Source organism: Sapajus apella, unplaced genomic scaffold, assembly GCF_009761245.1.
Source record: "Sapajus apella isolate SASKATOON/1434 unplaced genomic scaffold, GSC_monkey_1.0 scaffold46, whole genome shotgun sequence".
Classification (NCBI taxonomy): Eukaryota; Metazoa; Chordata; class Mammalia; order Primates; family Cebidae; genus Sapajus; species Sapajus apella.
The window spans coordinates 3,130,893-3,146,229 of NW_022436986.1; the positions used below are offsets into that span (position 1 = coordinate 3,130,893).

General features: G+C 38.0%; 1 protein-coding gene across 2 annotated transcripts in view; it reads left to right on the top strand.

The window, feature by feature from the left end:
- Positions 1–15,337, top strand: part of DCAF10 (DDB1 and CUL4 associated factor 10) — a 55,560-nt gene that overhangs the window by 10,086 nt on the left and 30,137 nt on the right. For both annotated transcript variants that reach the window (XM_032240106.1, XM_032240107.1), the window contains exon 2: positions 10,053–10,166. In XM_032240106.1, the coding sequence (XP_032095997.1) occupies positions 10,053–10,166 (114 nt within the window). The remainder of the gene's footprint in view (positions 1–10,052; positions 10,167–15,337) is intronic.

Here is a 15,337-nt window from a genome sequence, read left to right on the forward strand (position 1 = left end):
TGGCATTTCTTTCTGTTTTTTGGAGGGAGAGTCTTGCTGTATCCCCAGGGTGGAGTGTAGTGGTACGATCTTGGCTCACTGCAATCTCCGCTTCCCCGGTTCAAGTGATTATCCTGCCTTAGCCTCCTGAGTAGCTGGGATTACAGGCACCTGCCATCACAGCCGGCTAATTTTTGTATTTTTAGTAGAGACGGGGTTTCACCATGTTGGCAGACTGGTCTTGAACTCCTGACCTCCAGTGATCTGCCTGCCTGGGCCTCCCAAAGTGCTGGGATTACAGGTGTGAGCCACCGCACTCGGCTCTGAGTGGTATTTCTGATGGTAGGGATGGATGAGGTTACAAGAACTGCAATTTAGGATCCGAAATTTAGGTTCGGGATTGAAACTCCCTTCCCCCAACCCAACATATCCTAGGACTAAGGGTGAATCAAGAATAGGCCATACTCATAGGGACTAAAGGCCAGCTTCAAATCATCTCATTTCCTATGTAGATTAAGAAGATCTCAGATTGCCAGCACCTATACTCTAGCTTACTTGCCATAATTAAATATGAATCTTTTATGGAAAAAAAAAATATGCAGTTGAGCACTGTGGTTTATACCTTTAATCCCAGTTCTTTGGGAGGCTGAGGAGGGAAGATTCATTGAGGCCAGGAGTTGGAGACCAGTCTGAGCAACATAATGAGAAACCTCATCTCTGAAAAAAAACTAAAAATTAGCTGGGCAAGGTAGTGTGTGCCTGCCATCCTAGCTACTCTGAAGGCTGAGGCAGGAAGATTGTTTAAGCCCAGGGGTTTGAATACAGTGAGCTATAATCACACCACTACACTTCAGCCTGGGTGACAGAGCAAGACCCTGTCTCTAAAGAAATTTTTTAAAAAAGATAATATATCATCCAGTGCTTTAAATTAATACCTATAATTTTTGTATACGGTGATGAGCACTCATACAAGGAGATTCATCTGAAAAACCAGGAAAAATCAGCAAACAATAGAAATAGACCCACAGGAGAGCTGACATTAAAACTATTTAATATGTTCACGGAATTAAAAGGTAAGATGGAGAAATTTAGCAGAGAACTAGAATCTACAAAAAGAAAATCCTAGAACAAAGAAGTATAGTAACAGCTTGAGAATAGATGAGAAAAAAGTACAGTAACTTGTGAGCTTGAGAATAGATGAGAAAAAAAATATAGAATAAAGCTCAGATTTACTAAAATGGGACATAGAGATTGATATATATCATAAAATACAGGGAAAAGATCTTATAAATCTAAGTGGAGTTTCAGGAAGATATTAAAGAGAATGGGGATAAATCAATAGTTGAACAGATAATGTATAAGAATTTTAAAAATTAACAAAAGACATTGTAGATTCAAGAAGGGCTATAAATCTGAAGCAAGAGAAAGACAAAAAAAAGCAGGCCAGGCATGGTGGCACACCTCTGTAATCCCAGCACCTAGGGAGGCTGAGGTGGTTGGATCTCTTGAGCTCAGGAGTTTGAGGCCAGCCTGGCCAACACAGTGAAACCTTGACTCTACAAAAAAATAAGCCAGGCACAGTGGCATACACCTGTGGTACCAGCTACTTGGCAGGCTGAAGGAGGGGGATCACTTGAATTTGGGAGGTCAAGGTTGCAGTGAGCTGAGATTACACCACTGCACTCCAGCACCACTGCACTCCAACCCTACTTCAAAAACAAACAAATAACAGAAAGAAAGATAAAACCACACTTAGCTACAAGAGTAAAGCTGCTAAAATCAAAATAAAATATATTCATGCACAAAGGCAAAGAAAATCTTAAAAGCAGCTAGAGGAAAGAGGTGGATTACTTTCAAAGGAGGCTTAAAGAGAGAGCTAAGTTCACTGCAGAAACAATGGAAGTCAAGAGACAAAGATATTTCTAGACAAATATTGAGAGAATTTGCCACTATCAGATCTACACCGAAACAGGTAACAAAAATTATTCTTTAGAAGGAAGGAAAAAGATGGAAGATCAGAGGTACAGGAAGAAATAAAAAGAACAAAAAATAAATAAATATGCATGTAAATCAAAATGAATGTTAGGTTTTTTTTTTTTTTTTGAGACAGAGTCTTTCTCTGTCATCAAGCTGGAGAGCAGTGGCATGAACATGGCTCACTACGGCCTTGACTTCCTGGGCTCAAGTAATCCTCTTCCTTCTGCCTTTTGTGTAGCTGGGACCATAGGCACATGCCAGCATGCCTGGCTAATTTTTAAATTTTTTGTAGAGACAAGGGTCTCAGTTTGTTGCTCAGGCTGAGAATGGTATAAAATAATAAGAATTTTTAGTAGAGCATTAAATTTATATATAATTATACCTAAACAATTAAATATTAGGATAGGATAAAGGAAGTTGAAGTGAGCTAAGGTTCTTGCATTATCCAGAAGTAATAATTTTGTACTTAACTTTAAAAAGTTGATGCGTGACATTAGCTCTTTAGGTATTTGCTAAAAGAATAGTAAAATAAGGGACGGGCGCGGTGGCTCAAGCCTGTAATCCCAGCACTTTGGGAGGCCGAGGCGGGTGGATCATGAGGTCAAGAGATCGAGACCATCCTGGTCAACATGGTGAAACCCCGTCTCTACTAAAAATACAAAAAATTAGCTGGGCATGGTGACACGTGCCTGTAATCCCAGCTACTCAGGAGGCTGAGGCAGGAGAATTGCCTGAACCCAGGAGGTGGAGGTTGCGGTGAGCCGAGATCGCGCCATTGCACTCCAGCCTGGGTAACAAGAGCGAAACTCTGTCCCAAAAAAAAAAAAAAAAGAATAGTAAAATAATATATTTAACATACTAAATAATGTATGGGGAGATATCAATAGTAAATATATACATAACTTTTTAAAGATAGGGTCTTACACTGTTGCCCAGGCTGGAGATCACTGTAACCTCCAACTCCTAGGCTCAAGCAATCCTCCTGTCTGTCTCCTGAGCAGCAAGGACTGTAGGCACAAGCCACTATGCCTGGCTATTTTATTTCTTTATAGAGATAGGGTCTCCATATGTTGTCCAGGCTCACCTCCAACTTCTGACCACACCTTATCCTTCTTCCTTGGCCTCCGTAAGCGCTAGGATTACAGGCATGAGCTAATGTGCCTGGCCAACAAATTTTTTAAAGCAACTGAAAAGGGACATAGAACAGACAGGACAAATGGAAAGGAAATTCTAAGGGGACAGATTTCAACTCAAAGATTGCGAGTAATTACATTAAATGTAATTTGACTGAGACAATGATTGTCAGATCAGATTTTTTTAAACTGCTTACAGAAGACATACCTGAAATGTAAGGATACACAGAGTTTTAAAGTAAAAGGATGTCAGGGCATACCATTACTAACATTAGCTAAGTGAAAGTTGGTGTACTATGTTAACATCAGACAACACAAAAAGCAAATTCATACAATTCCAGGCATTGAGATTGAGCAGGGTTTGTTCTTCAATGAAAGTTCAGGAAATAAATAACTAGAAAATATCTTTATTATATCTTTATTTTTGGAAATGCTCTTTTAAATAACTTGTGAGTCAAAGAATAAATCACAGTATAAATTATAAAATATTTAAAACTGAATGATAAAAACACTATCAAAATTTGTGCAATTGCAGCTAAAGCCATGTATAGAGGAAAATCTATAGATCCCTAAATGCAGATATTAGAAAAGGAAGGCTGAAGTCAATAAGCTAAGTAAGCATCTCAAGAACTTTGAAACAGGGGCCAGGCGCAGTGGCTCACGCCTGTAATCCCAGCACTTTGGGAGGCTGAGGCGGGTGGATCACGAGGTCAAGAGATCAAGACCATCCTGGTCAACATGGTGAAACCCCGTCTCTACTAAAAATACAAAAAATTAGCTGGGCATGGTGGAGCATGCCTGTAATCCCAGCTACTCAGGAGGCTGAGGCAGGAGAATTGCCTGAATGCAGGAGGCGGAGGTTACGGTGAGCCGAGATGGCGCCATTGCACTCCAGCCTGGGTAACAAGAGCGAAACTCCGTCTCAAAAAAAAAAAAAAAAAGAACTTGGAAACAGAACAACAAATTATACCAAAGAAGATAAAAAGAAGGATAATAAAGAATAATAAAAAGATCAGAGTGCAACTGAACCACTTTAAAACTATTTGTCACTATCTTTTTTTTTTTTTTTGGCAGAGTCTCACTCTGTTGCCGAGGCTGGAGTGCAGTGGCACAATCTTGGCTCACTGCAACCTCTGCCTCCTTAGTTCAAGTGATTCTGTCTCAGCCTCTCAAGTAGCTGGTATTACAGGTGCCCACCACCATGCCCGGCTAATTTTTTTTTTTTTTTTAGTAGAAACAGGATTTCACCATGTTGGTCAAGCTGGTCTCAAACTCCTGACCTCAGATGATCCACCTGCCTTGGCCTCCCAAAGTGCTGGGATTACAGGCATGAGCCACTGCGCCTGGCCTTTGTTACTATCTTTTTTTTTTTGAGACAAAGTCCTGCTCTGTCACCAAGCTGGAGTGCAGTGGTGCGGTCATGGCTCACTGCAACCTCTGCCTCCTGGCTTCAAGCGATTCCCATGCCTCAGCCTCCCAAGTACCTGGAACTACAGGTACGTGCCATCATGCCTGGCTAACTTTTTTGTATTTGAGTAGAGATGGGGTTTCACCATGTTGGCCAGGATGGTCTCAATCTCCTGACCTCGTGATCCACCCACCTCAGCCTCCCAAAGTGCTGGGATTACAGGCGTGAGCCACTGCGCCCAGCCTGTCACTATCTTATAAATGATCAAACTACTGTACCCTATAATTCTATTTTTTATTTATTTATTTATTTATTTATTTTTTGAGACGGAGTTTTGCTCTTGTTACCCAGGCTGGAGTGCAATGGCGCAATCTCGGCTCACTGCAACCTCCGCCTCCTGGGTTCAGGCAATTCTCCTGCCTCAGCCTCCTGAGTAGCTGGGACTACAGGCACGCGCCACCATGCCCAGCTAATTTTTTGTATTTTTAGTAGAGACGGGGTTTCACCATGTTGACCAGGATGGTCTCGATCTCTTGACCTTGTGATCCACCCGCCTCGGCCTCCCAAAGTGCTGGGATTAAGGCTTGAGCCACCGCACCTGGCCCTATAATTCTATTTTATTCCTAGTATCTGGCTAACAGGAATGTATACATAATTGTATCACAAGACATGTACCAGAATTTAAAGCAGACTTATTCATAAGTAGAAGGAACACAACTGTCTGCCAAAAGTAGAATGTATAAATTATAGTGTATTTATACAGTGAAATAACACTCGAGAATGCAAGAGCTCTAGCAGCCACATGGGTGAATCTCAGAAAACATAACATTGTGTAAAATAAACCAGCTATGAAAGAATACATACTCTATCATTTAAAAAATGTTTAAGGCAGTATTAGAAGTTGGGATGGTGGTATTAGGAGTAAGGAGGGATTAGCAATTAAGAAGAGACAGACAGTGGGCTATATTGGTAACATTATGTTTCTTGACCTATGTGATAGTTACATGAGTGTGCACCCTTTGGGAGAATGGCTTAATTCATTGTGATGCATTCACATGGTTTGTGTAGTTTTTTGGTTTTGTTTTGTTTTGTTTTTGAGACAGAGTCTCACTCTGCTGCCCAGGCTGGAGTGTAATGGCATGATCTTGGCGCAATGCAACCTCTGCCTCCTGGGTTCAAGCAATTCTCCTGCCTCTTGCTATGCTGCCAGGCTGGTCTTGAACTCCTGGGCTCAAGAGATCTTCCTGCCTCAGCCACTGAAAGTGCTATAATTCCAGCATTTTCAGTGGCTGAGGCAGGAAGATCATTATGTGAGCCACTGCGTTCGGCCTTAAAAGTTTAAAAATAGAAACAGAAGATACTGTGAACAACTTCATGCCAATACAGTTTTAAAGTTCAAAAGAATAGGCTAATTCCTAGAAAGTAGAAATTACCAAAACTGACATTAGTAAAAGATTAGAGAGCCCAAGTAGTACCATAACCAATAATACTGCAGTAGTTAGGTTTTATAGGCTAATACTACAAAATTTACAAGAAATAAATAATCCCAATTCACAGAAACTATTCCAATGTATAAAATAACAAGGGCCAGTCTTAACTCATTCTGTGATGTTAGCATACTGTTTATACCAAAATCTGACATGAATAGCACAAGAAAGAAAAATTACCATGCAATTTCACTGAAGAATAAAGATGGAAAAATCATAAACCAAATATTAGCCAACTGAATCTAGCAATGAGATAAAAATGAAAGACTGGTTTGATATTAGAAAATAAATTAATGTAAATAACTACATTAATATATTAAAGGAAAAATATAGGAATATCTCAATAAATGCTGAAAAATATCTTATATAGTTTGACATATATTCATGAAAACAAAGCTTAGCAAAATTGAAACAGAACTTTCCTTAATCTAATAGTAGGAATCTGCCCAAAAAACCTATAGCAAACATTGTACTTAATGATGGAATGTTGAATATATTCTTCAATATCAGGAACAAGATGAGTACCTGTTATTAACATTTCTATTTAACACTGTTCTGAAAGTCCTAGTCAGTATAACAGCAAGGACAAAGAGGAGGAAAAAGGTTTTTAAAAAGAACAGGCTGGGTGTGGTGGCTCACGCTTGTAATCCCAGCTCTTTAGGAGGCTGAGGTGGGTGGATCAACTAAGGTCAGGAGTTCAGAAACAGCCTGGCCAGTATGGTGAAACCCTGTCTCTACTAATAATACAAAAATTAGCCAGGCGTTGTGGCACACGCCTGTAGTTCCAGCTATCCAGGAAGCTGAGGCAGGAGAATCACTTGAACCCAGGAGGTGGAGGTTGCAGTGAGCTGAGATCGTGCCATTGCACTCCAACCTGGGTAACGAGCAAAATTCTGTCTCAAAAAAAAAAAGAGAAGAACAAAGCAATTGTTTGTAGATGGTACTATTATCAACAAAGGAAACCCCAAATAATAGAATAGTAAGATTGATAATCAGTATTTTAAAAATCATTTACATTTCTATATATCAGCAATAAACACAGTCAAAAAAATTTTTTTTTGAGACAGGGTCTCTGTCAGCCAGGCTGGAGTGCAATGGCATGATCATAGCTCACTGCAGCCTCAACTTCCCTGACTCAGTTGATCCTCCTGCCTCAGCCACCCAAATAGCTGGGACTACAGGTGTGCACCACTATGCCTATACTTAGCTAATTTTTAAATTTTTTGTAGAGACAAAAAATTTAAAAATTAGAATAGTGTTGCACAGGCTGGTCTCAGACTCCTGAGCTCAAGTAATCTCTCCTCCTTGGTCTCCCAAAATCCTGGGATTATAAGAATAAGCCACTGTGTCCAGCATAAGCAAAAATTTTAAAAGAACATTTATAAAAACATAAAAAAAAAATCAAGTGCCCAGGGATAAGTGCAACAGAAGGTAGACATGGGCCATATGGAGGAAACTATACAATTTTATTGAGAGAATTACAGAAAATTTAAATAAATGGAGATATATTAAGTCCATGGATTGGAAGACTCCATATTGTAAAGTTATCAGTTCCATTAAAACGTTTTGGGCTGGGCATGGTGGCTCACACCTGTAGCCCAGCACTTTAGGAGGCCGAGGTGGGCAGATCACCTGAGGTCAAGAGTTCGAGACCAGCCTGGCTAACATGGTGAAACCCCGTTTCTACTAAAATTATGAAAAATTGGTCGGGTGCAGTGGCAATTGCCTGTAATCCCAGCTATTCGGGAGGCTGAGGCAGGAGAATTGCTTGAACCCGGGAAGCAGAGGTTGCAGTGAGCTGAGATTGTGCCACTGCACTCCAGCTTGGGCAACAAGAGCAAAACTCTATCTCAAAAAACAAAACAAAACAAAACTTTTTGGTATTAATAGATTTAATATAATATCAATTAACATCTGCACCTGGATTTTGTGTGTGTGTATGTGTACATAAATTGATACGTTGATTCTGAGTGTATAAGGATGGTCAAAGGTCCAAGATTTACTCAGATACTATGTGGAAAAATGTGCATATTACGGTATGAGGTAAATCAATATTGTATCATGTAAATTCTACCCAAGTAATCTGTACAGTCAGTGCATTCCAATAAAATTTCTACAAAGTTTTGTTTTAGCAGAACTTGACATGGTATATATAAAATTTACTTGAAGATAAAGCATAATATTAGCCAAGAAAAAGTGTTTGTAAAGCAAATGAAGGGGTCTTGCTTTGCCACATAGCAAATATACTATAAGCCTTCTAGAAATTAAGATAGTGTGGTGTTGCATAGAATACCAATATACAGTCCAAGAACAAAACTTACATGTAGTAAAGATGGCATTACAAACCAATATAAATAAGATCAGCCTTGATACTGGAACAAATTGTATACCAGCAATAAACAAAGCAATGTGTATCTTTTAAACAAATTTTTAAAAGATACATATGATACCATATACAAAAATATACTGTAATTTGAGTCAAACAAAACAGTAACTATCAGTTTTATAGATCCTTTTTATGGAATGTTCATTTAAGATTAAAAATATCCCAGAGGTTGGCTTTGTGTGGTGCCTCACACCTGTAATCCCAGCACTTTGGGAGGCAGCAGGCAGATCACTTGAGGTTTGAGACTAGCCTGAGCAACGTAGTGAAACCCTGTCTCCATTAAACATACAAAAATTAGTCGGGTGTGGTGGTGGGTGCCTGTAATCCCAGTTACTCAGGAGGCTGAGTCAGGAGAATCCCTTGAACCCAGGAGGTGGAGGTTGCAATGAACTGAGATTGCACCACTGCTGACAGAGACGCTGGCTATTAAAATTCTATCTTATGGCCAGGCGCAGTGGCTCACGCCTGTAATCCCAGCACTTTGGGAGGCCGAGGCGGGTGGATCACGAGGTCAAGAGATCAAGACCATCCTGGCCAACATGGTGAAACCCCGTCTCTACTAAAAATACAAAAAAATTAGCTGGGCGTGGTGGCTCGCGCCTGTGGTCCCAGCTACTCGGGAGGCTGAGGCAGGAGAACTGCTTGAACCCAGGAGGCGGAGGTTGCAGTGAGCCGAGGTCGCGCCACTGCACTCCAGCCTGGCGCCTGGTGACAGAGTGAGACTGTGTCTCAAAAAAAAAAAAAAATTTTTTTTCTATCTTATTTACATTCATCTTAGTTGTATAAAATAGTCAGGATTTCATTTGCTAGAAATGAAATGAATCTGAAAGAGCAGGGCTTACAAAAAACTAATAATTAGTCAAAATAAATAAAATTCAATAGATTTCCACAAATCAAAACGAGGTTTGTAAAAGGCTTTATGAAAATACAACTTTGCAGTAGGGAAGGCCTAAAACAAGAGACAAACCTAAAAAACCGTAAAGGAAAAGACTGATAAGTTTGACTATGTTTAACTCTTCTAATAGGTTATATGCCAGTTATTTTACAGTATATTTTATAGGTTATATGCCAGTTATTTTCCAGTATATTTTATAGAAAGTGATGAAGAAATACGTAATTTGTTTGTATGTGATTTTACCCCTAAGTTGTCTCATCAATGTACACTTTTTGGCAACCAACTTTTTTATTTGAAAATATGTTTTGGAGTTCTTACGTATTCATATAAAGCTAATCCTTTCTTTTTAAATTCTATACAGTATTTCAAAGTATTATGTACCATAGTTTATATAATCAATCACTCTGTCATGTACATTTAAGATACTTTGAATTTCTGCATTTTACAATGAAGCATATCTTTATATGTTTATTTGTATTTGTGATTAATTCTCTAAATTAAATTCCCAGAAAAAATTGCTGAGTCAAAACACATATGCCCATTTTAAATTTTGATACTTTAGAGGCGCTGTCCAAACATAAGCTATACCAGATTATACTCCACTATAATGTATGAGAGTACCATCTCCTACTACTCTTGCCAACTGTGGTTAGTGTCAATCTTTTAAATATTTGCAACTAACATGGGCAAAAAAAGTTATTTACCTATAGCTTGTGTGATTATAAATAAGTGAACATCAATAACTAGCTAGAAAACTAAACAAGATAAATGTGTCATTTGCTTTCAGGTCAGTGCTGACAGTTGCTTGTGAACAAACTGAAGTTCTGCTTTTTGACCCTATATCTTCAAAGCACATAAAAACACTTTCTGAAGCTCATGAAGACTGTGTAAATAATATCAGGTTAGTATTATAGTGAAAAAGTGAACTTTATCAGTGTGGCCCCAAATGTTCTGTTTTAGAAGTTAGTGAAAATGTGTAATGCCTTATCCAGCAGTGCTAGATGATCCACATTGTGAATTGTGAATCTAATCCCTTATAAAACTAATCCTTTAATTACAAAACTGTTAGCTACTTTGGATTGGAATCTTTCTGAAATACATTTTTTTTTTTTTTTTTTTTTTTTGTTTTTGAGACGGAGTTTCACTCATGTTACCCAGGCTGGAGTGCAATGGCGCGATCTCGGCTCACCGCAACCTCCGCCTCCTGGGTTCAGGCAATTCTCCTGCCTCAGCCTCCTGAGTAGCTGGGATTACAGGCACACGCCACCATGCCCAGCTAATTTTTTGTATTTTTAGTAGAGACGGGGTTTCACCATGTTGACCAGGATGGTCTCGATCTCTTGACCTTGTGATCCACCCGCCTCGGCCTCCCAAAGTGCTGGGATTACAGGCTTGAGCCACCGCACCCGGCCTGAAATACATTTTTAACTTCTATATAATTTTACCTTTTCATATATTAGTGTCTTCATTATGAACCTCAGCCATGTATTATGCTAGTCCTATAATGCCTTCGTGCTAATGATCTGTGTAGAATGATGGCAGTCCCACTGCTTATCACCTCTCACTCCTACCCCACAACCCCACGAATACAAACTGTTAAGAGAAAAAAGTACGTGCACAGACAATTTCTTTGCAGCATCATTGGAAGTTCCTTAATTATCAATAATGTGGGAAGTGAATTATAATTGAGCAGTTTGGTGATTAATATTCAGTCATTAAAATGATGGTCATAGAGACTACATAGCAACGTAGGTAAATGCTTGGCATAATATAGGTTAAAATTGTGTTAAGAATTATACAAATGGGAGATGATACAGAAGAAAAAGATTAAAAGGAAATATTTTAAAATGCTAACAGTAATTAGAATGGGTGGATTATAAGTAATTTTATATTTTTTCTATGTAATGAGATTATATTACTTTTATAATTATTACTTTTAATTTTCTATAAAAGGAAATATGGAAATTACAAGTCAAAGTAAATACTGTATTTTGATGTAACTCCTATTCTCCAAACACATAGAACAAAATAAATTAAATAGCACAAAAAATATAGCAGGTTCTGAAACAACATCTTTGTGGGCCAGAAATGAAACATGGACACAACGTTTTAAACAGGGCTGAAACAACAGACCAGCTGGCTTTCAGTCTAGCACTGACATCTAGTAGTTTTGCTCCTGTCAGGTAAAAGGATTAAAAAGTGCTTAAGTGTTTCTTGCAAGGCAGGAACCAAAGCCAGAATCACTACATGAAGCCAGGGGTTTGATTAAAATACCTGTCTTATTTATGAAAGGGTGAAAAGAGAAAAAAGCTAATCACTACCCGAAGCTATAGATTTTAGCTGATAAAGACACAGCCTCATCAGTAGCTACTGAATGAAGCCACTTGCTGAGTCAGTGACTTAATGTGTATCTATGACATTTCCAATGTCATTATTAAACTGTAGCCCCGAAATGTCATTTTAAGGCCTAGTTGTGGACTGGGAGCACAGAAGGCCAAGTGGGAGCAACTCTGAAAACATTAAATAGGAGAAGAGAGAAAAAAATTAAAAACTTTTTCTACTCAAAAGAAACCTATAATCCAAATTCTAAATTTATAAAGATACACAATCAGCCACCAGAACATGCATTTCTCTGGATGAATTTAGTTTTATGGAGCATTTCAACAAAGACTTTATTTTAAAAAATAAATTATTTATTTTTGACTAGGTAATAGATGCACATAGTACAAAATTCAAAGGTACAAAAAGGTAAACAGTGAAAAGTAAGTCTATCTCCACCTCTGTCACCTAGCCACCCAGTTTACCTCCCCACAGGCAATCACTGTTACCCATTTCTTGCTATCCTTTCTGAGACAGTTTTTGCATATACAAACATAAATATATATGCACACACACACACACACACACACACACACACATATATATATATAAATGGTAGTATTCTATACATACTATTACTTACCTAGCCTCTTTCAACTAATAACATGTTTAGAGATCATTTGATATTAATATTCATGGGATTATGTTATTCTTTTTAACTGCTGCATGGTATTCCAATGATTGAGAGAAATTTTTAAGCCTTTTTAGGATGCTCAGAGAAATAAATAAAGGGATACTTTCCAATTAAAGAGAGCTTAAAAACTGAAACAAAAGAGATTGTAAAAGAAAAAGTCAATGTAATAAAGAACTAGCTAGAGCTCTTAGAAATTAAAAATGTCAATCTGCCCAGAAGTAAACCCAAATACTTACAGCCAACTTATCTTTGACAAAGCAAAGCAAAACAAAACAAAACAAACAAAAAAACAAAAACATAAAGTGGGGAAAGGATACCCTTTTCAACAAATGGTGCTGGGATAATTGGCTAGCCACATGTAGGAGAATGAAACTGGATCCTCATCTCTCACTTTATCCAAAAATCAACTCAAGATGGATTAAGGACTTAAACCTAAGTCTTGAAACTATAAAAATTCTAGAAGATAACATTGAAAAAACCCTTCTAGACACTGGCTTAGGCAAGGATTTCATGACCAAAACCCAAAAGCAATTGCAATAAAAAATATAAATAGCTGGGACCTAATTAAACTAAAGAGCTTTGGCATGGCAAAGGAACAGTCAGCAGAAAAGAGACAACTCACAGAGTGGGAGAAAATCTTCATAATCTATAATATCCAGAATCTACAACAAACTCAAATCAGTAAGAAAAAGGCAATCAATGCCATCAAAAAGTGGGCCAGGGAAATGAACAGACAATTCTCAGAAAAAGAATACTTTATAATGGCCAACAAACATATGAAAAAATGCTCATCACTAATGATCAGGTAAATGCAAATCAAAACCACAATGCAATACTACCTTACTCCTGTAAGAATGGCCATAATCAAAGAATCAAAAAACAGTAGATGTTGGTGGGGATGCAGTGATCAGGGAACACTTCTGTACTGCTGGTGGGAATGTAAACTAGTACAGCCACTATGGAAAACAGTGTGGAGATTCCTTAAAGAACTAAAAGTAGAACTACCATTTGATCCAGCAATCCCACTACTGGGTATCTACCCAGAGGAAAAGAAGTCATTATTCGAAAAAGATACATGCACACACATATTTATAGCAGCACAATTCACAATAGCAATATCATGGAACCAACCCAAATGCCCATCAATCAACCAGTGGATAAAGAAACTGTGGTATATTTATACACAATGGAATACTACTCAGCCATAAAAAGCAATGGATAAACAACATTTGCAATGACCTGGATGAGATTAAACACGGTTATTTTAAGTGAGGTAATTCAGGAATGGAAAGCCAAACATCATATGTTCTCACTGATATGTGGGGCCTAGGCTATGAGGACATAAAGGCATAAGAATGATACAATTAGGTTTTGGGGACTTGGGGGGAAGAGTGGGGGTTGGACAAGGAATAAAAGACAACAAATATGGTGCAGTGTATACTGCTCGGGTGATGGGTGCACCAGAATCTCACAAATCTCACTAAATAACTCATAACCAAATACCACCTCATACCCCAATAATTTATGGAAAAATAAAATTAAAAAAAAAAAAAGTCAAACCTGGTTTGGTGGCTAACACCTGCAATCCCAGTAGCTTGAGAGGCTGAGGCAGGAGGATTACTTGAGCCCAGGAGTTAAAGGCTGCAGTGATCTATGACTGCATCACGGCTCTCAGGCAAGATGACAGAGCAAGACTCTATCTTTATAAAAAGAAAGAAAAAGAAATTATGTCGTTGGTATATAAAAAACTCAATAGATGGGATACACTTTATCTTTTATACCACTGATAAATGAATTAATGAGTTAGAATATAGCACTAAAAATTCACACAGAACACAGAAAAAAAGGTCAAAATATGAAAAAGTAGTTGAAAGACAGGATTGAGAGATTACAGTGTGTATAAAGAGTTATAGAAAAATATTGGTAGAAAACTAATTTTTGAAGATAACAATGGCTGAGAATTTTTAGTACTGAAGGGCCTGAGACATCAAATCAAAAGTGAACTTTATAGTGTCAAGCTGCTGAGACCATCTCGGTCATGGAGACCCCAACCCAGATGGCGCTGAAGGAATTAAGAAACAGAAACAGATATAGAGTGCAAAAGGTGGAACATCAGGGGTTACAGCATTCCTGGCTGAGAGCCTTGAAAAGAGTTTGACCCACATATTTATTGACAGCAAGCGATAATCATCATTACTGCAGTTTATAGATTAACGAAAAGCATTCTTCACAGGGAACAAAGCATTTTTTACTACTGGGAAGAAACAGGCTCTGACGCGTTTATCTACTGCAACTGGAACACATCAGGGTGCGGGTCCCTCATGCTATTGTTTGTGGTTCCGGAACGCCTTAAGCAGTCTTCTGTCCTGGATGGGTCAGGCATTTATTTCCCTTACTCCAGTAAACCAACAGCCTCCAGCAATGTGCGTCACTACCATCATGAGTATGTCATAGTGCTATAGATATCTTGTTTATGGCCAGTTTCTTTAAGGCCTGTTTATGACAGGCTTAGGGCCTGTTCCCAGCATCAAGCAGTTTAAATAAAGATAAATTCACATCTAGACAGGTTGCGGTGAAACTCTAGAATACCAAAAATCAAGAGAAAATCTTAGAAGCCACCAAAGTTAGAAGCCAGATTACCTACAGAAGTATGATAATTACACAAACAGGTTTCTCATTAGCAATGGTTGATATCAGGAGAAAATGGAGTAATATTAATATCTTCAGTATGAAGGCAAAATAATGTTCAATACCATGTTATATCCAGGTAAACTGTTAATCCAGACTGAAGAATTTTAATTAGGTAAAATGTTAACTGTTATTAATAGGAGGAAGAAAAGAATTTAGGAGCTTTGGGGGGTACATGTAAAACAAAATTTAAATTAAAATTCTAGATTAGCACTATCCAATAAAAATGTAATGCTAGCCACATATGTAATTTTTAATTTTATAGTAGTCACATTAAAAAAGAAAAGAGATAAAATTAATTTTTAATAACTCATTTAACCTAGTATGTCCAAAATATTATCATTTCAACATGTAATCAATATAAAAATTAT